The 21,204-nt window shown below is 36.1% G+C and overlaps 1 protein-coding gene across 2 annotated transcripts; it reads right to left on the bottom strand.

Annotated features, from left to right (window-relative positions):
• Nucleotides 1-9,735: 9,735 nt before the first annotated feature.
• LOC125243422 lies at nt 9,736-16,415 on the bottom strand. 2 transcript variants are annotated; one of them, XR_007179049.1, is made up of 8 exons: nt 15,840-16,415; nt 15,599-15,741; nt 13,378-13,518; nt 12,976-13,131; nt 12,239-12,901; nt 11,139-11,263; nt 10,642-10,846; nt 9,736-9,969 (listed from the first exon to the last, which is right to left on the bottom strand). XR_007179049.1 is itself a non-coding variant. In XM_048153144.1 (5 exons), the coding sequence occupies exons 1-5, from the start codon at nt 16,042-16,044 to the stop codon at nt 12,839-12,841; spliced, it is 708 nt and encodes a 235-aa protein (XP_048009101.1). In that variant the 5' UTR covers nt 16,045-16,415; the 3' UTR covers nt 11,273-12,838. The 2 variants fall into 2 exon arrangements, 1 of the variants encoding a protein (XP_048009101.1); XM_048153144.1 differs by lacking the exons at nt 9,736-9,969; nt 10,642-10,846; nt 11,139-11,263 and having other exon boundaries at nt 11,273-12,901.
• Between the last annotated feature and the right edge of the window lie 4,789 nt (nt 16,416-21,204).

Below are 21,204 nucleotides of genomic sequence, written 5' to 3'. Positions count from 1 at the left end.
ATAAGAGGCAATATAAAGAATTAATTTAATAACTTCACGTCTCTGTTACATATTGTGGTTTATATCTTCTTCTCTATTGAGTGGCATGTATCCTTCAGTCTAACCCTCTAAACTTCACTTAAAATAAATAAATAAATAAAAAAAAAAAAAAAAAAAAAAAAATATATATATATATATATATATATATATATATATATATATATATATATACAGGTCCTTCTCAAAAAATTAGCATATTGTGATAAAAGTTCATTATTTTCCATAATGTAATGATAAAAATTAAACTTTCATATATTTTAGATTCATTGCATATATTTTAGATTCATTGCACACCAACTGAAATATTTCAGGTCTTTTATTGTTTTAATACTGATGATTTTGGCATACAGCTCATGAAAACCCAAAATTCCTATCTCAAAAAATTAGCATATTTCATCCGACCAATAAAAGAAAAGTGTTTTTAATACAAAAAAGTCAACCTTCAAATAATTATGTTCAGTTATGCACTCAATACTTGGTCGGGAATCCTTTTGCAGAAATGACTGCTTCAATGTGGCGTGGCATGGAGGCAATCAGCCTGTGGCACTGCTGAGGTGTTATGGAGGCCCAGGATGCTTCGATAGCGGCCTTAAGCTCATCCAGAGTGTTGGGTCTTGCGTCTCTCAACTTTCTCTTCACAATATCCCACAGATTCTCTATGGGGTTCAGGTCAGGAGAGTTGGCAGGCCAATTGAGCACAGTAATACCATGGTCAGTAAACCATTTACCAGTGGTTTTGGCACTGTGAGCAGGTGCCAGGTCGTGCTGAAAAAAACGAAATCTTCATCTCCATAAAGCTTTTCAGCAGATGGAAGCATGAAGTGCTCCAAAATCTCCTGATAGCTAGCTGCATTGACCCTGCCCTTGATAAAACACAGTGGACCAACACCAGCAGCTGACATGGCACCCCAGACCATCACTGACTGTGGGTACTTGACACTGGACTTCAGGCATTTTGGCATTTCCTTCTCCCCAGTCTTCCTCCAGACTCTGGCACCTTGATTTCCGAATGACATGCAAAACTGAGCAACAGTCCAGTGCTGCTTCTCTGTAGCCCAGGTCAGGCACTTCTGCCGCTGTTTCTGGTTCAAAAGTGGCTTGACCTGGGGAATGCGGCACCTGTAGCCCATTTCCTGCACACGCTTGTGCACGGTGGCTCTGGATGTTTCTACTCCAGACTCAGTCCACTGCTTCCGCAGGTCCCCCAAGGTCTGGAATCGGTCCTTCTCCACAATCTTCCTCAGGGTCCGGTCACCTCTTCTCGTTGTGCAGCGTTTTTTGCCACACTTTTTCCTTCCCACAGACTTCCCACTGAGGTGCCTTGATACAGCACTCTGGGAACAGCCTATTCGTTCAGAAATTTCTTTCTGTGTCTTACCCTCTCGCTTGAGGGTGTCAATGATGGCCTTCTGGTCGGCAGTCTTACCCATGATTGTGGTTTTGAGTAATGAACCAGGCTGGGAGTTTTTAAAAGCCTCAGGAATCTTTTGCAGGTGTTTAGAGTTAATTAGTTGATTCAGATGATTAGGTTAATAGCTCGTTTAGAGAACCTTTTCATGATATGCTAATTTTTTGAGATTTTCATGAGGTTTTCATGAGCTGTATGCCAAAATCATCAGTATTAAAACAATAAAAGACCTGAAATATTTCAGTTGGTGTGCAATGAATCTAAAATATATGAAAGTTTAATTTTTATCATTACATTATGGAAAATAATGAACTTTTATCACAATATGCTAATTTTTGAGAAGGACCTGTATATATATATATATATATATATATATATATATATATATATATATATATTATAGATGGGAATTAGGCCAGTTTTCAATTGCATGCTAACAACAATCAAAAATCTGATCGTCTAAACCAGTAAAATGAATAAAATTTACCACAGAATGAACTTGCACAACAGTATAATTATACAGAAACAGCTATTTATGTACAGTCAGACAATCATCATAATATGAACCTGGACAGAAGAATCAGGACTGATTTAGATAATAGATATTGAGACACTGGCCCAAAAATGCTGAGTATCATGTTTATTACATGGATAAATACAGTCATGATGTACTACAGAGTTTGTTCTTACTGTACCATATGACTGAATCTATACTGTAGTTGACCTTTATATGGGTGAGTTATAGTAATGTGGCAGTCTCTATAGGCCTACCGTAGTAATAACTTTGTTTACAGTATCACATGGCGTACTGTATTGTAAAACAATTCCATCTGTCTCCCTTCTTCTGATGCATCTCTGATCAATCTGATGTTAGTCATAGACTTTCTTTTTCCTTGTACTCCATCCTGCTCTTTCTCTGTGTGTGTGTAAACAAAAAAAGAATAAATCACAACTATGTCATGCCCAAAAAAAAAAAAAAAAAAACACGACTGAAAGGGTTATTCACAAGCAAAAACCCCATATGCTGGTTAACAAATTAATATAATCTAAATTATCATAATGCAATACAAAAACTTGATGTATTAAATATGTGCGCTATTGATGGCTGGATTCGTCCGGACATGCGCACTTATGAAGATGACGCAGTTATGATAAAAATGGACCGATAACAGCTTAAAACTCAAATTCTCACACTAAAGAAACAAAACAATTTGTTAGAATCATATAAGCATGATATAAAAAACACACTTACTTTTTTCGAACGCACACACAATGAAAGCAACTTTATAGCGAGCAGTAATTTGTAAGAATGTCGTCGTCCTTCTTATGGGCGGGCCAAACTAAACTGTCAATCACATATCAACATCAAAACAGAAAATAGTATGGAAAATACTGGACCGTTTCAACAGTCCAGGAAGAAATTCAAAAGATAAATTATGGAATTATAGCCTTTCCTAAATCTTAATCTTTGAAAACATTTGTGGTTTTGAATAATAATATAACTGCAACATCGATGTTGAGGTCACATTAAGTTATTTCCGCTAACAAGCAAACATACAAAAATTATATTATAGAAATGTTTTCTTCCATCAAATAAATAATTTGAGATTTGACAGTAAAAACAAAACAAAACAAAACAAACAAACAAAAACATTGCTATCATGGATGATTATTTACAAGCAGAATTTTTCTCTTTGCAAAATGCATAATTTGAAACAAAATGTAAGTTAAATATAATATAGGTCTGGTTTCACAGTGATTTCAATCACTAGTGTCTCTTCCACTTCTTGTCTCACATTCTTGCATTTCTGCTCATAAAAACGCTTAAACTCTTTAAAATGTTTGTTCTTCTTTTTCACTAACTCCTCCAGCTCTTTAATCTTCTGGTCGTTTTCCTGCCTGGAATCCTTCAGTTGTCTAATGTTCTCCTCCAGTTCGATCTTTTCTTCATTAAACGTGGCTGTTAGTTTCTCTATCGTTTGACTGTATTCCTTTCTCAGCTTTTCCTCTTTCTTCTTCAGCATCTCTTCCACATGCTGAAACATGTCACTGGAGTAATACTGATCTCCATTCATGTGCAACATGTTATCAACCTTCTCCAGGAACTCCAAAACCTGTTTGCGATCATCAATTTTTGTGTTGTCGAACGCATGATACCGTCCACCACATGATTTTAAGAGAAGTTTTAAATCAGGATGTGCTTCAGTCAGTGTTTGTTCAAAGCCTTCTGTGAGTTCATCACCATGAGTGAAGAGGATGATTGTGTGCTTATCTGCTCCTTGTCCAAATATGGCACTGATCCTCTCCACTGAACGCTGTTCTTCTTCAGTGAACAGACCGAGCTGAATGCCCTAGTGAAAAAAAAAGTATACTAAGTATACTTGCAGCAAGACTAATTATTAGTATATTTCAAGTGTGTTAATGATTAGTTAATTTAAAGTGTGTTATTTTGAAACAACTAATTTTGTACTTAGTATATTTAAGTTGAAATTAAGTAGTATTACAATACAACTTTAAGTATATTTAGTATACTTATGTGTGCTAAATTGGAACAACTTCAAGTATACTTAGTACACTTTAAGTATATGCCTGTGTAGGGACTAATTACATGCTTGATTAGTGTTATTAAAGTGTACTTAATTTGTGTTATAAGTATACTTTATCTATGCTTTAAGTATGTTATACTTGTTATTTACATTTACATTTACATTTATTCATTTGGCAGACGCTTTTATCCAAAGCGACTTACAAGTGAGGAATACAACAAGCGAGTCGTCATGACGAGGCAAATAGACAAGAAGTGCTCATAATACAAGTTATAGGCAGTGCTCAGATTATCCTAAGATACAAAAGAGAGGGATTAGAGGAAGTGAAAGGATAGGAGTAAGAAGTTTTTTTTTTTTTTTTTTTTTTTTTTTTTAAGATTAGGTTAAGTGCTCACGAAAGAGATGGGTTTTCAGCTGTCTTTTGGATATTGCCAGGGATTCCGCATTCCGGATGGAGGCAGGAAGATCGTTCCACCAGCAAGGAACAGTGAACGAGAACGTTCTGGAAAGTGATTTTGTGCCTCTCTGTGATGGTACCACAAGCCTTCGCTCCTTTAATGAGCGCAGGTTTCTGGTAGGAGTGTAGACTCGTAAGAGTGAGTGGAAGTAGGAGGGTGCTGAGCCTGTGGCAGATCTGTAAGCAAGCATCAACGCCTTGAATTTGATGCGAGCAGCAAGTGGTAGCCAGTGAAGAGAGATGAAGAGAGGCGTGACGTGGGCTCTTTTGGGCTCGTTGAAGACGAGACGTGCTGCAGCGTTCTGAATCATTTGTAGAGGCTTGATTGTGCATGATGGCAGTCCAGCCAGAAGAGCATTGCAGTAATCAAGCCTAGAAATGACCAGGGCCTGGACCAGAAGTTGTGTTGCATGTTCTGTTAGAAAGGGCCTGATTTTCCTGATGTTGTATAGTGCAAATCTGCATGACCGAGCTGTCTTTGCAATGTGGTCTTTGAAGGACAGTTGGTCATCAAGGATTACTCCAAGATTTCTGGCCGAATTTGACGGGGTAATTGAGGATGTACCTATCTGGATGCTGAAATCGTGATTTAGAGTCGGATTGGCAGGGAAGACGAGAAGCTCAGTCTTAGCCAGGTTGAGCTGTAGATGATGTTCTTTCATCCATGCCGAGATGCCCGCCAGACAGCTTGAGATTCGTGCAGCTACTGTGGGATCATCTGGTTGGAATGAAAGGAAGAGTTGTGTGTCATCAGCATAGCAATGGTAGAAGAAACCATGTGCCTGAATGATGGGACCAAGTGATGTAGTGTAAATGGAGAAGAGGAGGGGTCCAAGAACTGAACCCTGAGGAACACCCGTGGTTAGTTGATGAGCTTTGGATACCTCCCCTCTCCAGGCAACCCTGAAAGACCTTCCTGTGAGATAGGATGCAAACCAGAGAAGTGGAGTACCTGTGATGCCCAGTGATGAGAGGGTGGACAGGAGGATCTGATGATTCACCGTGTCAAAGGCAGCAGATAGATCGAGCAGAATGAGAACTGATGATTTGGAATCAGCCTTTGCAATCCGCAGGGATTCAGTGACCGACAGCAGTGCAGTCTCAGTCGAGTGGCCACTCTTGAAACCGGATTGATTGACATCCAATTGGTTGCTCTGTGAGAGGAAAGATGACACCTGGTTGAAAACAACTCGTTCAAGTGTTTTTCCTATGAATGGTAGGAGAGAAACAGGTCTGTAGCTGTCTACAATAGACGTGTTTAATGTGGGTTTTGTAAGCGGTGGGGTTACCCGAGCCTGCTTGAATGTGTTAGGGAAAGTGCCAGTGTGGAGAGATGTGTTGATGATGTGTGTCAGTGCTGGTAAAAGTGTGGGAGCGATGGCTTGTAGAAGGTGTGTGGGGATGGGATCTAGAGGGCAGGTGGTGGGATGGCTGGAGAGGAGAAGTTTGGATACTTCTGTCTCAATGAGGGGGGAGAATGAAGAGAGGAGGCGTGTGAATGTGTGTGTGGTTGGTCTGAGTTCCTGTGTGTGTGGAGCGGAGAACTGACTGCTGATGGTAGATGTTTTATCAGTGAAAAATGTAGCAAAATTATCAGCAGTAAGGGATGAGGTGGGTGGTGGTGGAGGGGGGCAGAGGAGAGAGTTGAATGTTTTGAAAAGTGTGCGTGTGTTTGGAGCGCTGTTGATTTTGTTGTGGAAATAGGAAGATTTAGCAGCATGAATTTCAGCAGAAAAGGATGAGAGCAGAGATTGATAGCTACTTAGGTCAAATTGGTCTTTTGATTTGTGCCACTTCCTCTCTGCAGCCCTGAGTTTGGTCCGATGTTCACGAAGAACATCAGATAACCAGGGATTAGAGGGAGTGGCACGTGCAGGCCTGGATGACAGAGGACAGATACTATCTAGAGAAGAAGTTAATGTGGAACATAAAGTGTCTGTTGCTGTATTCACATCTAGAGATGCGAATTGTGAGGGTGAGGGAAGAGAGGATGATACAGTAGAGGAAAGATCAGAAGAAGAAAGAGAGCGCAGGTTTCGTCTGAAGGTAACTGGTAGCGGGGTTGGTGGTGAACAAATGGGGAGTTGTAGATTAAAAGTAATGAAGAAATGATCGGAAATGTGCAGAGGTTTTACAAGAATGTTGTCGGTGATGCAGTTGCGTGTGTAAATGAGATCAAGTTGGTTGCCAGATTTGTGTGTACTTGTGAAAATGAGCCGATTAAGATCGAATGAGGCTAGAAGAGAGTGGAAGTCTGAAGCATAAGGCTTCTCTAGATGAATGTTGAAATCGCCAAAAACTACAAGTGGGCTACCATCCTCTGGGAATGAGGACAGCAGCATGTCCAGTTCCTCTACAAAGGTACCCAGTTGGCCTGGGGGGCGATAAATTACTACGATATGAATTTTGACAGGAATTGCGATTGTAATAGCATGAAACTCAAATGAACTGTAGTTGCAAAGAGAGGAATGAGTCGAGTATTTCCAATTGTCAGAAATGAGAAGACCTGTGCCCCCACCCCTACCAGATTGGCGAGGGGTATGAGAGAAAGTGAAGTTGTTGGAGAGAGCAGCAGGAGTTGCTGAGTCCTCTGGACGAATCCAGGTCTCAGTCAAGCCCAAGATATTAAGAGAAGAATTAGTAGCAAAGGCTGGAATGAAGTCAGCTTTGTTAACTGCTGACTGACAATTCCATAGACCCACAGAGACAGAGAGAGGAGTATTAGTGTTAGAAGAGGAGTAAACAGGACGCAGGTTAGAAACATTGCGCTGCCTTTTACGTGGGTTAGTGGAGCGTTGCCGAGAGACAACAGGAATGAGTTGAAAGCACATGCTGAGGAAGAAGGAAAAGTGTGAAAGGAGGGAAGAAACTTAAGTGCCTACCGGTGTCGTTGCTCGGTGGAGTCGCGCAGGTAGAGTCGCAGGTCTTTACCCGAGTCGGTCTTCACGCGAGGAGGCTGAACGCTCCCGCTGACGCTTCCGCGACAGCGCGCACACACAATTAATATACTGCTTATTAACACGTGATTGAAACGAGCTAGGCCCGCCTTGCAAATCAGCAGTGCAAAAGCCTAAACCCGTGAATGGCTGAAAACCGAAACTAACTCAAGCTTAAGTGCGGGCAATAACACCAATAAAGTCTGCAAACGCAGCTGTTATTCTAAACAAGTACAATTAAGATACAATTCTATATAGTCGAGGTAGGAAATAGGACAAACACAGATACGAATTAAATCCTTCCTAGCAGCAAAGAATAAACGAAGCAACTGACTCAGAACAGATATTAAGCAAAACACTCACGCGCTCTTGCGTCCGTCACCACTGCCAGCTCGCTAGTCCTGCTCACTTCTGAATTACACGAGTTTAAGTATGTTTACCCTCGCCAGGCCCGCCTTGCAAATCAGCAGTGCAAAAGCCTAAACCCGTGAATGGCTGAAAACCGAAACTAACTCAAGCTTAAGTGCGGGCAATAACACCAATAAAGTCTGCAAACGCAGCTGTTATTCTAAACAAGTACAATTAAGATACAATTCTATATAGTCGAGGTAGGAAATAGGACAAACACAGATACGAATTAAATCCTTCCTAGCAGCAAAGAATAAACGAAGCAACTGACTCAGAACAGATATTAAGCAAAACACTCACGCGCTCTTGCGTCCGTCACCACTGCCAGCTCGCTAGTCCTGCTCACTTCTGAATTACACGAGTTTAAGTATGTTTACCCTCGCCAGGCCCGCCTTGCAAATCAGCAGTGCAAAAGCCTAAACCCGTGAATGGCTGAAAACCGAAACTAACTCAAGCTTAAGTGCGGGCAATAACACCAATAAAGTCTGCAAACGCAGCTGTTATTCTAAACAAGTACAATTAAGATACAATTCTATATAGTCGAGGTAGGAAATAGGACAAACACAGATACGAATTAAATCCTTCCTAGCAGCAAAGAATAAACGAAGCAACTGACTCAGAACAGATATTAAGCAAAACACTCACGCGCTCTTGCGTCCGTCACCACTGCCAGCTCGCTAGTCCTGCTCACTTCTGAATTACACGAGTTTAAGTATGTTTACCCTCGCCAGGCCCGCCTTGCAAATCAGCAGTGCAAAAGCCTAAACCCGTGAATGGCTGAAAACCGAAACTAACTCAAGCTTAAGTGCGGGCAATAACACCAATAAAGTCTGCAAACGCAGCTGTTATTCTAAACAAGTACAATTAAGATACAATTCTATATAGTCGAGGTAGGAAATAGGACAAACACAGATACGAATTAAATCCTTCCTAGCAGCAAAGAATAAACGAAGCAACTGACTCAGAACAGATATTAAGCAAAACACTCACGCGCTCTTGCGTCCGTCACCACTGCCAGCTCGCTAGTCCTGCTCACTTCTGAATTACACGAGTTTAAGTATGTTTACCCTCGCCAGGCCCGCCTTGCAAATCAGCAGTGCAAAAGCCTAAACCCGTGAATGGCTGAAAACCGAAACTAACTCAAGCTTAAGTGCGGGCAATAACACCAATAAAGTCTGCAAACGCAGCTGTTATTCTAAACAAGTACAATTAAGATACAATTCTATATAGTCGAGGTAGGAAATAGGACAAACACAGATACGAATTAAATCCTTCCTAGCAGCAAAGAATAAACGAAGCAACTGACTCAGAACAGATATTAAGCAAAACACTCACGCGCAAAACACTCACGCGCTCTTGCGTCCGTCAGCACTGCCAGCTCGCTAGTCCTGCTCACTTCTGAATTGTTATAAATACACTGTGTTATAAGTGTACTTTATTTGCTATAATTGTACTTAATTTGTGTTATAAGTATACTTTATTTGTGTTGTAAGTATACTTTATTATAAGTGTACTTTATTTGTGCTTTCAGTGTATTTTAATTGTTCTAAATATACTATTATAAGTGTATTTTATTTGTGTTATAAGTATACCATATTTTTGTTACATTTCAAATGTATTAAAAGTGAAACACACAAGCAATAAATCATAAGTGTATTATACTTGAGTAAAACATATGCTTTGTAATACCTTTGGCTTATTCCTAATACTAGTAATGGCATACTTTGTCTTTAATAACAAACTGTTATTACTTAACTGTACAATATACTTTAAACATTAAATTGTATTACACAAGACAGTATTTTAAATGTATTACTTAAATACTAAAGGCTGAATTTCTTGTGGAACATTTTTACCCAATGCTGAATGCACCTGTTTTTAAGGCTATTACAATAAATAACATAACTTCAATAACAAACAAAGACATGGTATTAACTCAAACTTAAACTGTGTTTATTGAAATCTCACATGGTTTTAAGATTATAAAACATGGCTAAATGAACCTTGTTTCTAAATTAAAAGAACTCTAAAAGAAAAAAACAAAGAACATTTTAAACAGTGGTCACAATCTGCGCATTCACTTTAATTTATTGAAATATTCATTATTGCACTTGCGCCTGATGGCCGCTCTCACATCAGATGCACTTGTGTGCGGAAATTCGGCAAGAACAGCATCTGTAAAAAGAGTAAAAAAGAAAAAGAAAAAGGTCAGGGCCATGTTCATGAAACTTTTTCTTTCCACTACATTAGTCTGTCTACATTCTGCATTAAACTAGTACTACTTAATAGAAAATACAGTAGGATTACAAGTGAGGAACTGTATCGTTAAGTCATGTCAATATTGTTTCCAGTATATAGTCCAACATACAATAAGCAACAGAAGCGAATATACTCATGCAAGATCACATTATAAATCAAATGATCCAATACCACTAAAGTTTAACAGTATAGTAGTATATTTTATAATAGTCAAAGAAAAAATGTTAGAAAGACTTTACATATTGGATACATAGTCCCCAAAGCAGAAACAAATGGGAAATACACCTGCAAAAGTTATATGTATGGGGATGACATTTATTGATGGATGTCTTGGGATATATCAAAATACTGGCTGAAACGATAACTACCAGTCTTCAGAAGTACTTACTGTTTCTGCACAATTCAAACTGTAACATATATTTGTAATAAAGTCACACCAATAATGTTAGCTTATAATTATACATAGGGCCAGCAGTAAATGTGGCCGTCCAATCCTGCTGCTATAAAATTACCATTTTTAGTAGCAATTTTAGCAACAATTTTCCAGACAAAAATTTAACTGAAAATTTTACTTTTTAAATTACAGACCTGTTATGGCATGCACTTTGTCAACATCCAGCTGCCTTTTTTGGGGGCCCTTTTTCCCAGATTTCCCTGTCAGGGTGGACTCTGCGAGAACTTCCTTGCTGAAGACCAGAACAGCCAGCTCCTGGGCAAAAATGGTCATTCTGGATCTATTTAGCCGCAGAAAGGCCCTCTTTGGTACGGTTACCACACTTCCGGCCAAGGGGTGCTATAGGGAGGGAGAGAGAAAGAGAGTCATCTGATAAATGAATACATAGTTGGGACATCTACCTCTGAGGAATAAATATTATTACAATGTGAAAATAATGTGCTTACATCAAGTTTTGTTTTGACAAACTGCTAGTAGTCTATATGTTCCACTATGGAGTAGTATGTGGTATCAATTTAATATTGATCTATTTTACCATAAATTTACTTGCTGGAAATTCAGCATTTTAAACACCCATGAATTAACTCTGGCTGTTAAGTGATGGATACATTAGCCCTTAGTTGTAACATACCATTTCAATTTCATTGACCAAAGTATTTGAACCAGATGCTGATGAGGGGGTGCCACCAGGTGAGGGAATCAGTGATCGGACACACTGGATGCACTCCTTCACTAACTTGATCATTTCTGGAAGCTCTTCATGAAAATAAGGGGAAAAAAGCCAAGTTAGTGTTGTTTGACTGTAAGAACTCTGCATCTCTGGCATGGCAGATGGGTGAAATGTAAAAGCTGGCCAGTAATAAAGGGATAGTGGTACTAAGATTCAAGGATTAGATCCAAATTTGAAAATTCATTAATTATTCACCATCATGTCATTCTAAATCCGTGAGACTTTTGTTCATCTTCAGAAAATAAATTAAGATATTTTGGTGAAATCCAAAGACTGCCTTTGCAACGACCACTTTGATACTTTAAAAAGATCATAAAGAGATCCTAAAATTTATCCATATGAATTAAGCGGTTTAATCCATATTCTCTGAAGACACAATGATTTTTTATAAACAGATTTGAGGCTTTTACTTGCATGTTAACATTGATCCTCGAACATACCCAGGAGCTCAACCAAACCTGATTGATGGTAAGAACAAACCTCTTCCAGAAGCTTGAACATACCGCGTAACACAGAGAATGAACCTTGTTGGTTACGCAGCATGTTTGAGCTTCCGGAAGAAGTTTGTTCTTGTGCGTCATTTAAGTTTGGTTGAGCTTCTGCTTATGTTCGCTGATCAATATTAACATGCGAGTAAAAGCCACGATGAAATCTGCACATCATATAAAGTGATTGAGTGTCTTTAGAAAATTTAAACTAAATGGCTCGATTTATATGGATTAGTTTTACAATCTTTTTATGACCTTTCTGAAGCATTAAAGTGGTCGTTGCAAAGGCAGTCAACGCAGGAACAGACATCTCCGAGATTTTAACAAAAATATCTTCATTTGTGTTCTAAAGATAAACAAAAGTCTTGCAGGTTTAGAACAACATGAGGGTGAGTAATTAATGACAGAATTTTCATTTGGGGGTGAAGTAACCCTTTCTGTACAGGCAATCAATGCCCATTGTGGGACATTGTACTGTAATGTCCCCCCTCCAATGCCAGTCTGAATAACTACCACGAAGCGATGCCATGATTTCTTCATCCATTTGGGGCATGTTCAGTCCAGTGTTGGTATCGTTTATCTGCAAACAATGAAACATAGGCACAGCGAACCTTGATTACAGTCATGTATGTTAAAATAGAAATAATAAAAATAAAACAAAAAAACAAAAATAAAAAAGTAATTTTTAATGATGCAGGTTCTGCATCATTATTTTACTTGAGGTTCTGGCAAAATGTTGTATTTAATGTTAAAAATCTATTTGTAAATGTCTAAAATGTTCCAAAAATATATTACTTTAAATGAATTCATTGTGTGAAAAAAATGGTTTGACATGAATGAATGAAGACTTGTTTTATCCAGAGTTTTTGCAAAAATCTCTATCAAGTACATTTTAAAAGACACTCATTGCCACCTTCTGTGGCATAATAATGTAATACCATCTTTATTTGAAGTTTCAAAGGTCATTTACTCATTTTGATCGCTGTAGCAAAATCAGTGTTTATATCTGGCCAGGGTCTGCTCATGATTTCATTCACCGTGACCTTGTCCAAAGACTGTCCTCTCAGAAACTTTATCAGGTGACATAAATGGAGAAAAAACCTTTGAAGAAAGTCAACTTGCCTTTCTCTGAGTTGAGGTTAAACAACACTCTTCATCCAAGTCATTGGCCTGAAACTTTGAAAAAAATGAAAAAAAGATCTGTGAAAATTAATAGTGAAAGAATTTGCCTATGAAAAAATATGACTCACCATTTCAGGACTCCCTATGTTTGTAGCATCATCAGAACTGGTGTGATGATCTGGAAGGAGTGGGCTTGCTATGTTTGTGCCCTCATCAGAACTGACATGATAATCGGAGGAGAATGCCAGGGGTCTTGCAGCCTTCTTAATCATTGCTTTCTTTACCTGGAAAAAAATGTTAATAAGGTTAAAAAAAAAAAGTAAAAACATAAAAGAGGATACTTGGTTGTAGGTAGTGGTGGATGAGGAGAGCTTAATGATATGATTGTAGCTCTTTGGGTGTAGAATAGTACATATTAATGTGCTATGCTATGTAAATGCTTCATTTACTCTAAGAAAATTATTTCTGGTCCTGTTTATAAAGCATTCACTACAAAAATGTAGCCAAAATCCTCAAACAGTATGCATTACACTATGAACACATTGTGGAAATTCATCTTCAGAGCTGGTATGTTGATCTTGTGTGGCTAGGGCCCTGTTCTGAGAAAGGGAATTCTTCAGTTTTTGTAACATCTTGTCTCTGGCTGCCTCCTTGATTTTGGTTTGCTTTGCCTGAGAAAATATAAGGGAGAAATAAATAACATCTGTTAACATCTTCCAGTCCTTCTCACACATAGACTTTACATGGGCAGGCTGCCCAGGTATATTAACCAGGTATATTATATTAATTTAGCATATATTACAATGCATAACAATGCATAATATTAGTATATAATTAAATGTAATAGTATGCTTTGTAATTAAAATTCCAATAAATTAAAATACTGTTAAAAATCACACACACTGTAAAAAAGAAAAAGTTAATTTCAACTCAAATTTTCAAGGCAACCGACTGCACAGAATTTTTGAGTTGAAGATATCAACTTATTTTTTTAAGTTTTGAAGAACTACAATTATTAAGTTGCGTCAGCTAAGTTTTTCAAGTTCTGACAACTAAGTTTTTTAAATTCAAGTTACTGGAACTTTCAAATCTGTAAAAGCTTACTATTTTGAGTTCAGATTACCATCCCTGTAATAACTTACTATTTTGAGTTTAAATTTTGATTGGTGGCTCCCATCATGCACTGCAACATGAAGCACTTTTTTTGATTGTCACCATTGTTGAGAGTCATATGCTGATTCTTGATGTCTGTGTGTTTTTAAAAAAAAAAAAAAAAAACCTTCAGATTATAAAAGCTCTGCTGGATCTCAAGTGGTAACCGATTTACTATAAGAAATAATATAACATCTATATCACCAGTTAATGCTGGACGTCACCAATGAATCTGGCCATTTCACAATGATAAAACACAACCATTATGACTGTGCTTCCCAAAGCATTGTAAACCTAAATTGATCAACTTTGGCTCACAGCACTTTTGGGAAACACAGCTCAGTTCATAGTTTCTCTGGCCATAACAAATGTGCTCTACAAACACAAAGTTGGAGCAGCCAGAGATAAATTAATATTAATAAATAGAGTCAAGAGCCCAACTAAAGGAAATGCTTTTCACCATCATGGTGACTTCAAACTAAACTTTCATTAAAACATTAACATCTAAACATCTGTTAATTCTCAGTAAGAACTTTTGTTGATGTATGACAGAAATCAAATCAAACTGGTTAATAAGTGTAATAATGTTTAATGGCTGGAAGTCAGTTGTAGTTGTTGTGTCTCTCTCTTTTTCTCTTGTTGTTTCTTCAGTGATTCTGCTTATTAACATCAGGTGTCACCACTAATTGTCAATCATCACTCAATCATCAATCAATTATCTCATTAACTTTAACACTGCTTCAGTGTTACTTTTTAACACCTGGCAAGATGGACTCATATGTACACTTTGGGTGTAAATTTAACACTGGGGATTTTGCTTTGTGGGTGTCAACTACAACTTCAAAATAAAATCAACTCAATTTATAAAGTAAGATGAACTTTTCCTCAGAAACGTCTGAAAGTGAGTTCAAGTGGCTTACAACAGATAGTTCAAGTTCCAACTAGCAATTTTATTGTCAGTGAATGCAAAAATCTTAGTAAGGTGAACAATTTTGAGTTGTCGTTTTTACAGTGCATTATTTATTTGTCACATGTAGTAGACTATTTTTGTGCCGTGGGTAATAGGAGGAAAAACATTACTTTTAAGTATTATATTATAAAATATTACTTACATATTTCCAGATATCTCATTGCAGGTTTCTTTCAGTTAAAACAGCTCAAACGTGCATTTTAGTCTATGACTAGCTTAAGCCTCATCTGTGAAACTGGGGATAGTGTTTATCGGCCCATAACGTTTACATTACAATACCCCAATTTGAGTAAAAGTATAGAAAACCAAAGTACTACATATTTTAAAATAAATTTAATATAAACATTATAATCCATCCATTTCCTTCGAATGGGCACAGTTGTGGACTAAATTAACGTTACAGAGTTTAGTAACTGGTGACAATTTAGCAGATTTTTCCTCAGTGGATGATTAGAGAGGCTAATATGTTATTATACTGTCTATGGACCCAATTTTTAATTTAGTAAAATTAATAAATTACTGTCCTTATGCAATTTCTTATAAGATCAAATTAAATATTTGATCTTTCTAAAAGATGTATGGTTATATTCATTTTAAATAAATAACTTAATACGTATTCATCCACTCACCGGCCTTGTTTTTTTAGCCTCCACCACGTTGTTGTTGTCCAACATTTTCTTTTTAATGCGAACACCCCTGCTTTCGTCCTTGTTCCATATATCATTTCCAAGAAGGAATACATTTTTCTTTGAGACGAGGTCTTTGAACGAATCTAATATAACAAGAAGAGTATACCAATAAAGTGACACAATAACGCAATTAAATAGTTAAAAAAGTGTATGCAATAAAAAAAAATAAGGCTTAAGTTACCTCCAAACAGCAGGACTTTAGCAGGCATCGTCTTCTCCGGTTCTTTACGTGTAGGACATTTTATTTCTAGCCAATTATCGTCTGCATCAAGGTCAGGTTTTGATGTAATTTGACTAAGCTGGTCAATATTAGCTAGAAGGATTGATGTACTCTCCACTTTTAATGACTTATCAAATAAGTAATAAATTGCAAATTGGAACCGCATCGTGTCTTCGTAACGTCTTCTGCTTCGTAACGTCTTCTGCCTCACCTTAAGCGCGGGAGCTTCAAGTGAAATGACTACGTACCATCTGCAGCTCTGATTGGCTGCATGCAACGCTAGGACTCTTGATTGGTCACATACCTTGGCGCCGATTTTCTCAAATTCAAAACAAGTATAATACAGTACAATATCCTGAAATCAACATGGCATCAAAACGAACGTATAAGACACATTTGAATTCCGTTGGGACTGAACCAGATACGCCAAGAACCTCAAAACACAGAAAATTTCAGCAGAAACAGGTAAAGAAAAACCCATACGATTTTTTTTTTCATTTTTGTTGAAAATGCAAAGAAACAAATTGATTTTTTATGTTATGCTTACTGTAACTTTTAGTGGACAGCAGGACAGCTGTTTTTTAAAAAAAGAAATGAAATTATATATATATATATATGGGTCAGTGACAAATATGGTGCGGCAAGATGAGAAATTAAAAAATCTTTTAAAAACCTGTTTTAAAAGCATGCATCAGATACGTTAAAATGTATATATTGTGTCTAAGTTGATTTTATGTTGATAAAAATGACATTTGCACAATTTTTTACTAAAGTTAAGAATGAATGTACCTAAAAATGTCAAATGGTGTAACCGCCAAAGAATGAGAAATATTAAATATTTTATCCACCTAGATGGCATGTAAGCTCACTTATAGAAATGTATACTTCAATTTAAAATATCAAATGAAAAATTATTTTATTAGAGTTATCTCTAAATGTAAATTTTAACGTGTTTTTGCAATATTTGGTGGGACACATGCTGAAAACACATTTGTTTTCTAAATAATCTTTGACAAATTATTTTAAAATTGTTTAAAATCATGTTATTACACTAAACTAGATGATAACATTTTATTCCACATTAATTTTTCTGTAAATAATTATATTTTTTATGAAAAATACTGGTTACGCCAATTGACACAAACCAGTTACACCACCTGACCATGTTACTTTTACAGCCAAAGGCCATTGTTTGTTGAACAAATTGACACTGAAAATCAAGCATGACAGTCAGCAAGTTAAGTTAAGTGGTTTCAGTGATGAAAAACAACATCTGACAACAAGAAATAATCATAGTAATGAACAGTGAAATCATGTCTCATATATTTTCCAGTTAAAGGGTTAGTTCACCCAAAAATGAAATTTCTGTCATTAATTACTCACCCTCTTGTCATTTCACACCCATAAGACCTTCGTTCATCTTCAGAACACAAATTAAGATAATTTTATCTCCCATAGAAAGCAACGAAATTACCCCTTTCAAGGTCCAGAAAGGTACTAAAGACATCGTTAAAACAGTCGACGTGACTGCAAAGGATCAACCTTAATCTTAATGGTTCAACCTTATTATGAAGAGACAAGAATACATTTTTTGTGCAAAAACAAAACAAAAATAGCATCTTTATTAAACTATTTTGTCTCTTCCCTGTCATTCTCCTATGCTGTTGACATGGTAAACACAGTGCAGAAACTCCAGGTTTTACGTCAGAACACCGGCTCATTATTGGCCGGGCCCTGCGTCAGTCTCACCCGCATGCGCTGTGCTGATCACGTGATCAGCTTTGGCCAATACTGAGCTGGCATTCAGACATAAAGAAGGAAGGCTTCACTGTGTTACTGTGTCACCTGCGTGAGGATAATGACAGGAAGAGAAGAGATTGTTGAATAAAGTCATAATTTTCATTTTGTTTTTGCGCACAAAAAGTATTCTCATCTCTTCATAACATTAAGGTTGAAACACTGCAGTCACGTTGACTGTTTTAACAATGGCTCTACAACCTTTCTGGACCTTGAATGTGGTAATTTTGTTGCTTTCTATGGGAGATTAAAAAAAAAGCTTTCAGATTTCATCAAAAAAAAAAACTTAATTTGTGTTCTGAAGATGAACAAAGGTCTCATGTTTGGAACGACATGAGATTGAGTAATAAATGACAGAAATTTCATTTTTGGGTGAACTAACCCTTTAAGGAACAATATCTGATAACAAGAAATCATCAAAGTGATGATTTCTTAAAAAAAATATATCTGATAGCAGGATCAGAATTCACTGGTGCTCTGTGATGAGCCACTGTTTCCTTGCTTGAAACTATATCAATTTATCTATTGGGGCAAGAGGGGCTCTGTTATGTCGTTTTAATTATAAAATCTTAGAAATTTAATGAATTGTTTTTTATAGATGTAAATTGTAGTCTTTGGTTAAATGCACAATATGTAAGACTTTTGGATTCAAATATCAAAAAACCACTTGGACAATTTTATATATTTTGTTGACTTGTGTACTTATATTATGCCAGATGTTTCCAAGAATGTTTAAACCTAGAGAAATAATAACCAGGACATGAGCCGTGTCCGTGCGTTGCCTATCAATGACATGATACCCGCGTTAATCTCGGTTTCCGGTTTTATTTTGTCGAAACCCACAGAAACACCAAAGACGCTTTAATATATTATGTGTTTTATTAGACAGATGAGCAACTGTTTGGATACATTTGTCGACAGAAATCTAATCATATTATATAGCTAAACACGTTTAGTCTTATTGTTTAAATCTTGTTTTCTTGATTTACTGTGAGTACCATGTTTTACCAAGCCTAATATGGATCTAGTTGACTGCAGTGTGCAACAAGTGTCTCATAGCAGCTGCCGAGTGAACGCACAGAGTAGCATTATAACAAATTTGAACACACAAATGTGTGTAATATTTTAAAACAGAGCTGCTTTACATCACATACGCTTGACCTGAAGAAGCAGAAGCAGCGACTGCGGCATAATAAAAGCTGCTCTCGATACGTTTGACGCACTTGTCTTTCATTAGCAATCACTCCATGATTTTATATTGCTTACATTTTTAAGTGAATGGAATAGAAATATTGAAGCTAAACATTTCAATGTTAAACATTAATGTTCTACACATTAATGTTGTGCAACATAATTATATATTATTTTACTGAATTACAGAGCTTTAATAATAAAGTTGTGGATAAAGCACCTTCTCAAAAAAATAAAACATTGAACATTTGAAAATAGTTCCAAATAGTAGTTTAGTTTATATTATATCTTTAATCAGCAATATGAACTAGTGATTTTGACTAAATTTGCCCCTAACAGAAAGGCTTGTAATAGAAGTCAAATGGTGTAACCGGTTACACCATTTGACATTTCAATTTAAAACCAAATTTGACGGGTATTATCATGGACACCTATGTAAGCACATGGCCTTGGTGGAAATATTTCAAATGTAATTTTTAAAGTCAATACACATTTTTATAATAATGATGAATTATCAATGTATTCATGGGGTCATACCATTTGACATGTATACCTAAGAATACCTAACCATACCCTAAAAATGTCAAAATATCTCATATTTTAAAGACAGTTACTAACCTTTCCATGCAGCATTTAGTGTCACCAGGGGTCCCTCTTTGTGATATAATTTCCTGTCACATGGTTTTCTTGCACAATATTAACAAAATGGCTCCTTGAATGGTGGTTACACCACCTTGACACTTCAGGAATTTGACTTGACTCCTATGATTCCCCAAATTATTTATAATATTCAGAACAATGGTGTTAAATTTATTTTTATTTACTATTAAATTGTTCTAATGTAAGATTATGCCAAACTAGATTATATGGTGTTTTATTGAGAATTTCACCTTTTTTAAACAAGATCAATTATTTGGTACCAAGTTTTTACGGTTACACCACAATGACATTTTTGCAATCAATCCCAAAATATTCTCTCAAAATTGATTAAAACCAGAAATTTTAGACTTGGTCCTCCAAAAAGAGAATGTATGCAAGTAATTTGTTAATTTATTTTGCAATTTTTACCCTTTTAAATTTAACTAAAACTATAAGGACACAAAAAAATGAGCGTCACGTCATTGACCCATATATATATATATATATATATATATATATATATATATATATATATATATATATATATATATATATATATATATATATATATATATATATATTTTTTTTTTTTTTAATCACCAAGCAAACTTTAGGTTTCAGATTTTTTTTAAATTATACATTATATGAAGATGATTATCAGGTTATGAATTGATATCATTGTAATTTATGTAACATGGTTAAAATGGCTTTTCTCATTCAAAACAATGTATTTACTGTATCTAATTTTTATGTTAATGTGAACATGTAATGAAAAATGGAAGTTTAAAAGGAAGTAATAATTCGAAACATTTTCATAATAATACAGGTGATTCATAGGAATATTTGTATATAATTTCTTTCCATATTCACTTGTTGTAAAACCTCCAAACATTTAGTATATCTGAAAAGCCCTGAATGTGCTTTTTACTGTACATCCTCTTGTCCTGTAAAACTGACATGCATGGTCTCATGCAGAGAGATTTACTATAATATAATGTCCACTACAGTGGAAAAAAAGTCTATTCCTGGTTCCCATGAATATTATTATTTAATATTTTGTAACTTTTGTGAAAAAAAAATCTTTTGTCCAGACAAAATATGCATGGAGTTAAAATGTTAAATCAAGCTGTAAGCCATCAATGTTAAACATGAAACATATCAAGTAATTTACAATTGGATAACAGTTACTTCATGTTACTTAATTTTGTTTGTACTGTATCCACAGAAACAGACTAAATTGTTATACAAGAGATATATTTATGCATCTCCAATTTCCCGAGCAACTGTTTACAGAAGAAAAGTTTATAAAAAGGTATGTAAATGAAAAAAAAAAAATGTTATGTACAAAATAAATATTTGTGTTGCTAGGCTGTTTATACAATTACATTTATGATTACATTACAGTTGACCTGTATCTAAATACTGCTGTTTTTCTTTACTCATTTTGTGAAATTGCACTTACTTTTGGTGTACATTTGTTTCAGATTAATTTTTCAAATCCTACTGAAGAGAAGAGTGAACTTCTAAGCAAAAAAGACTGTAAACAAGACAACAGACAGGAACATGATGGAAATATAAATGTGGAAGGAGAGAAAAATGATGGAAATAGACAAGAGGATAGAAAGGAAGATAATGGAAGAGGAAATGAGGAAGGTGGGGAGGAAGAAGGAAGTGGAAATGAGGAAGGAGAGAAAGATGA

Source organism: Megalobrama amblycephala, linkage group LG1 (genome assembly GCF_018812025.1).
Source record: "Megalobrama amblycephala isolate DHTTF-2021 linkage group LG1, ASM1881202v1, whole genome shotgun sequence".
In the NCBI taxonomy this organism is placed as follows: Eukaryota; Metazoa; Chordata; class Actinopteri; order Cypriniformes; family Xenocyprididae; genus Megalobrama; species Megalobrama amblycephala.
This window is presented reverse-complemented; position numbering and strand designations above follow the sequence as displayed.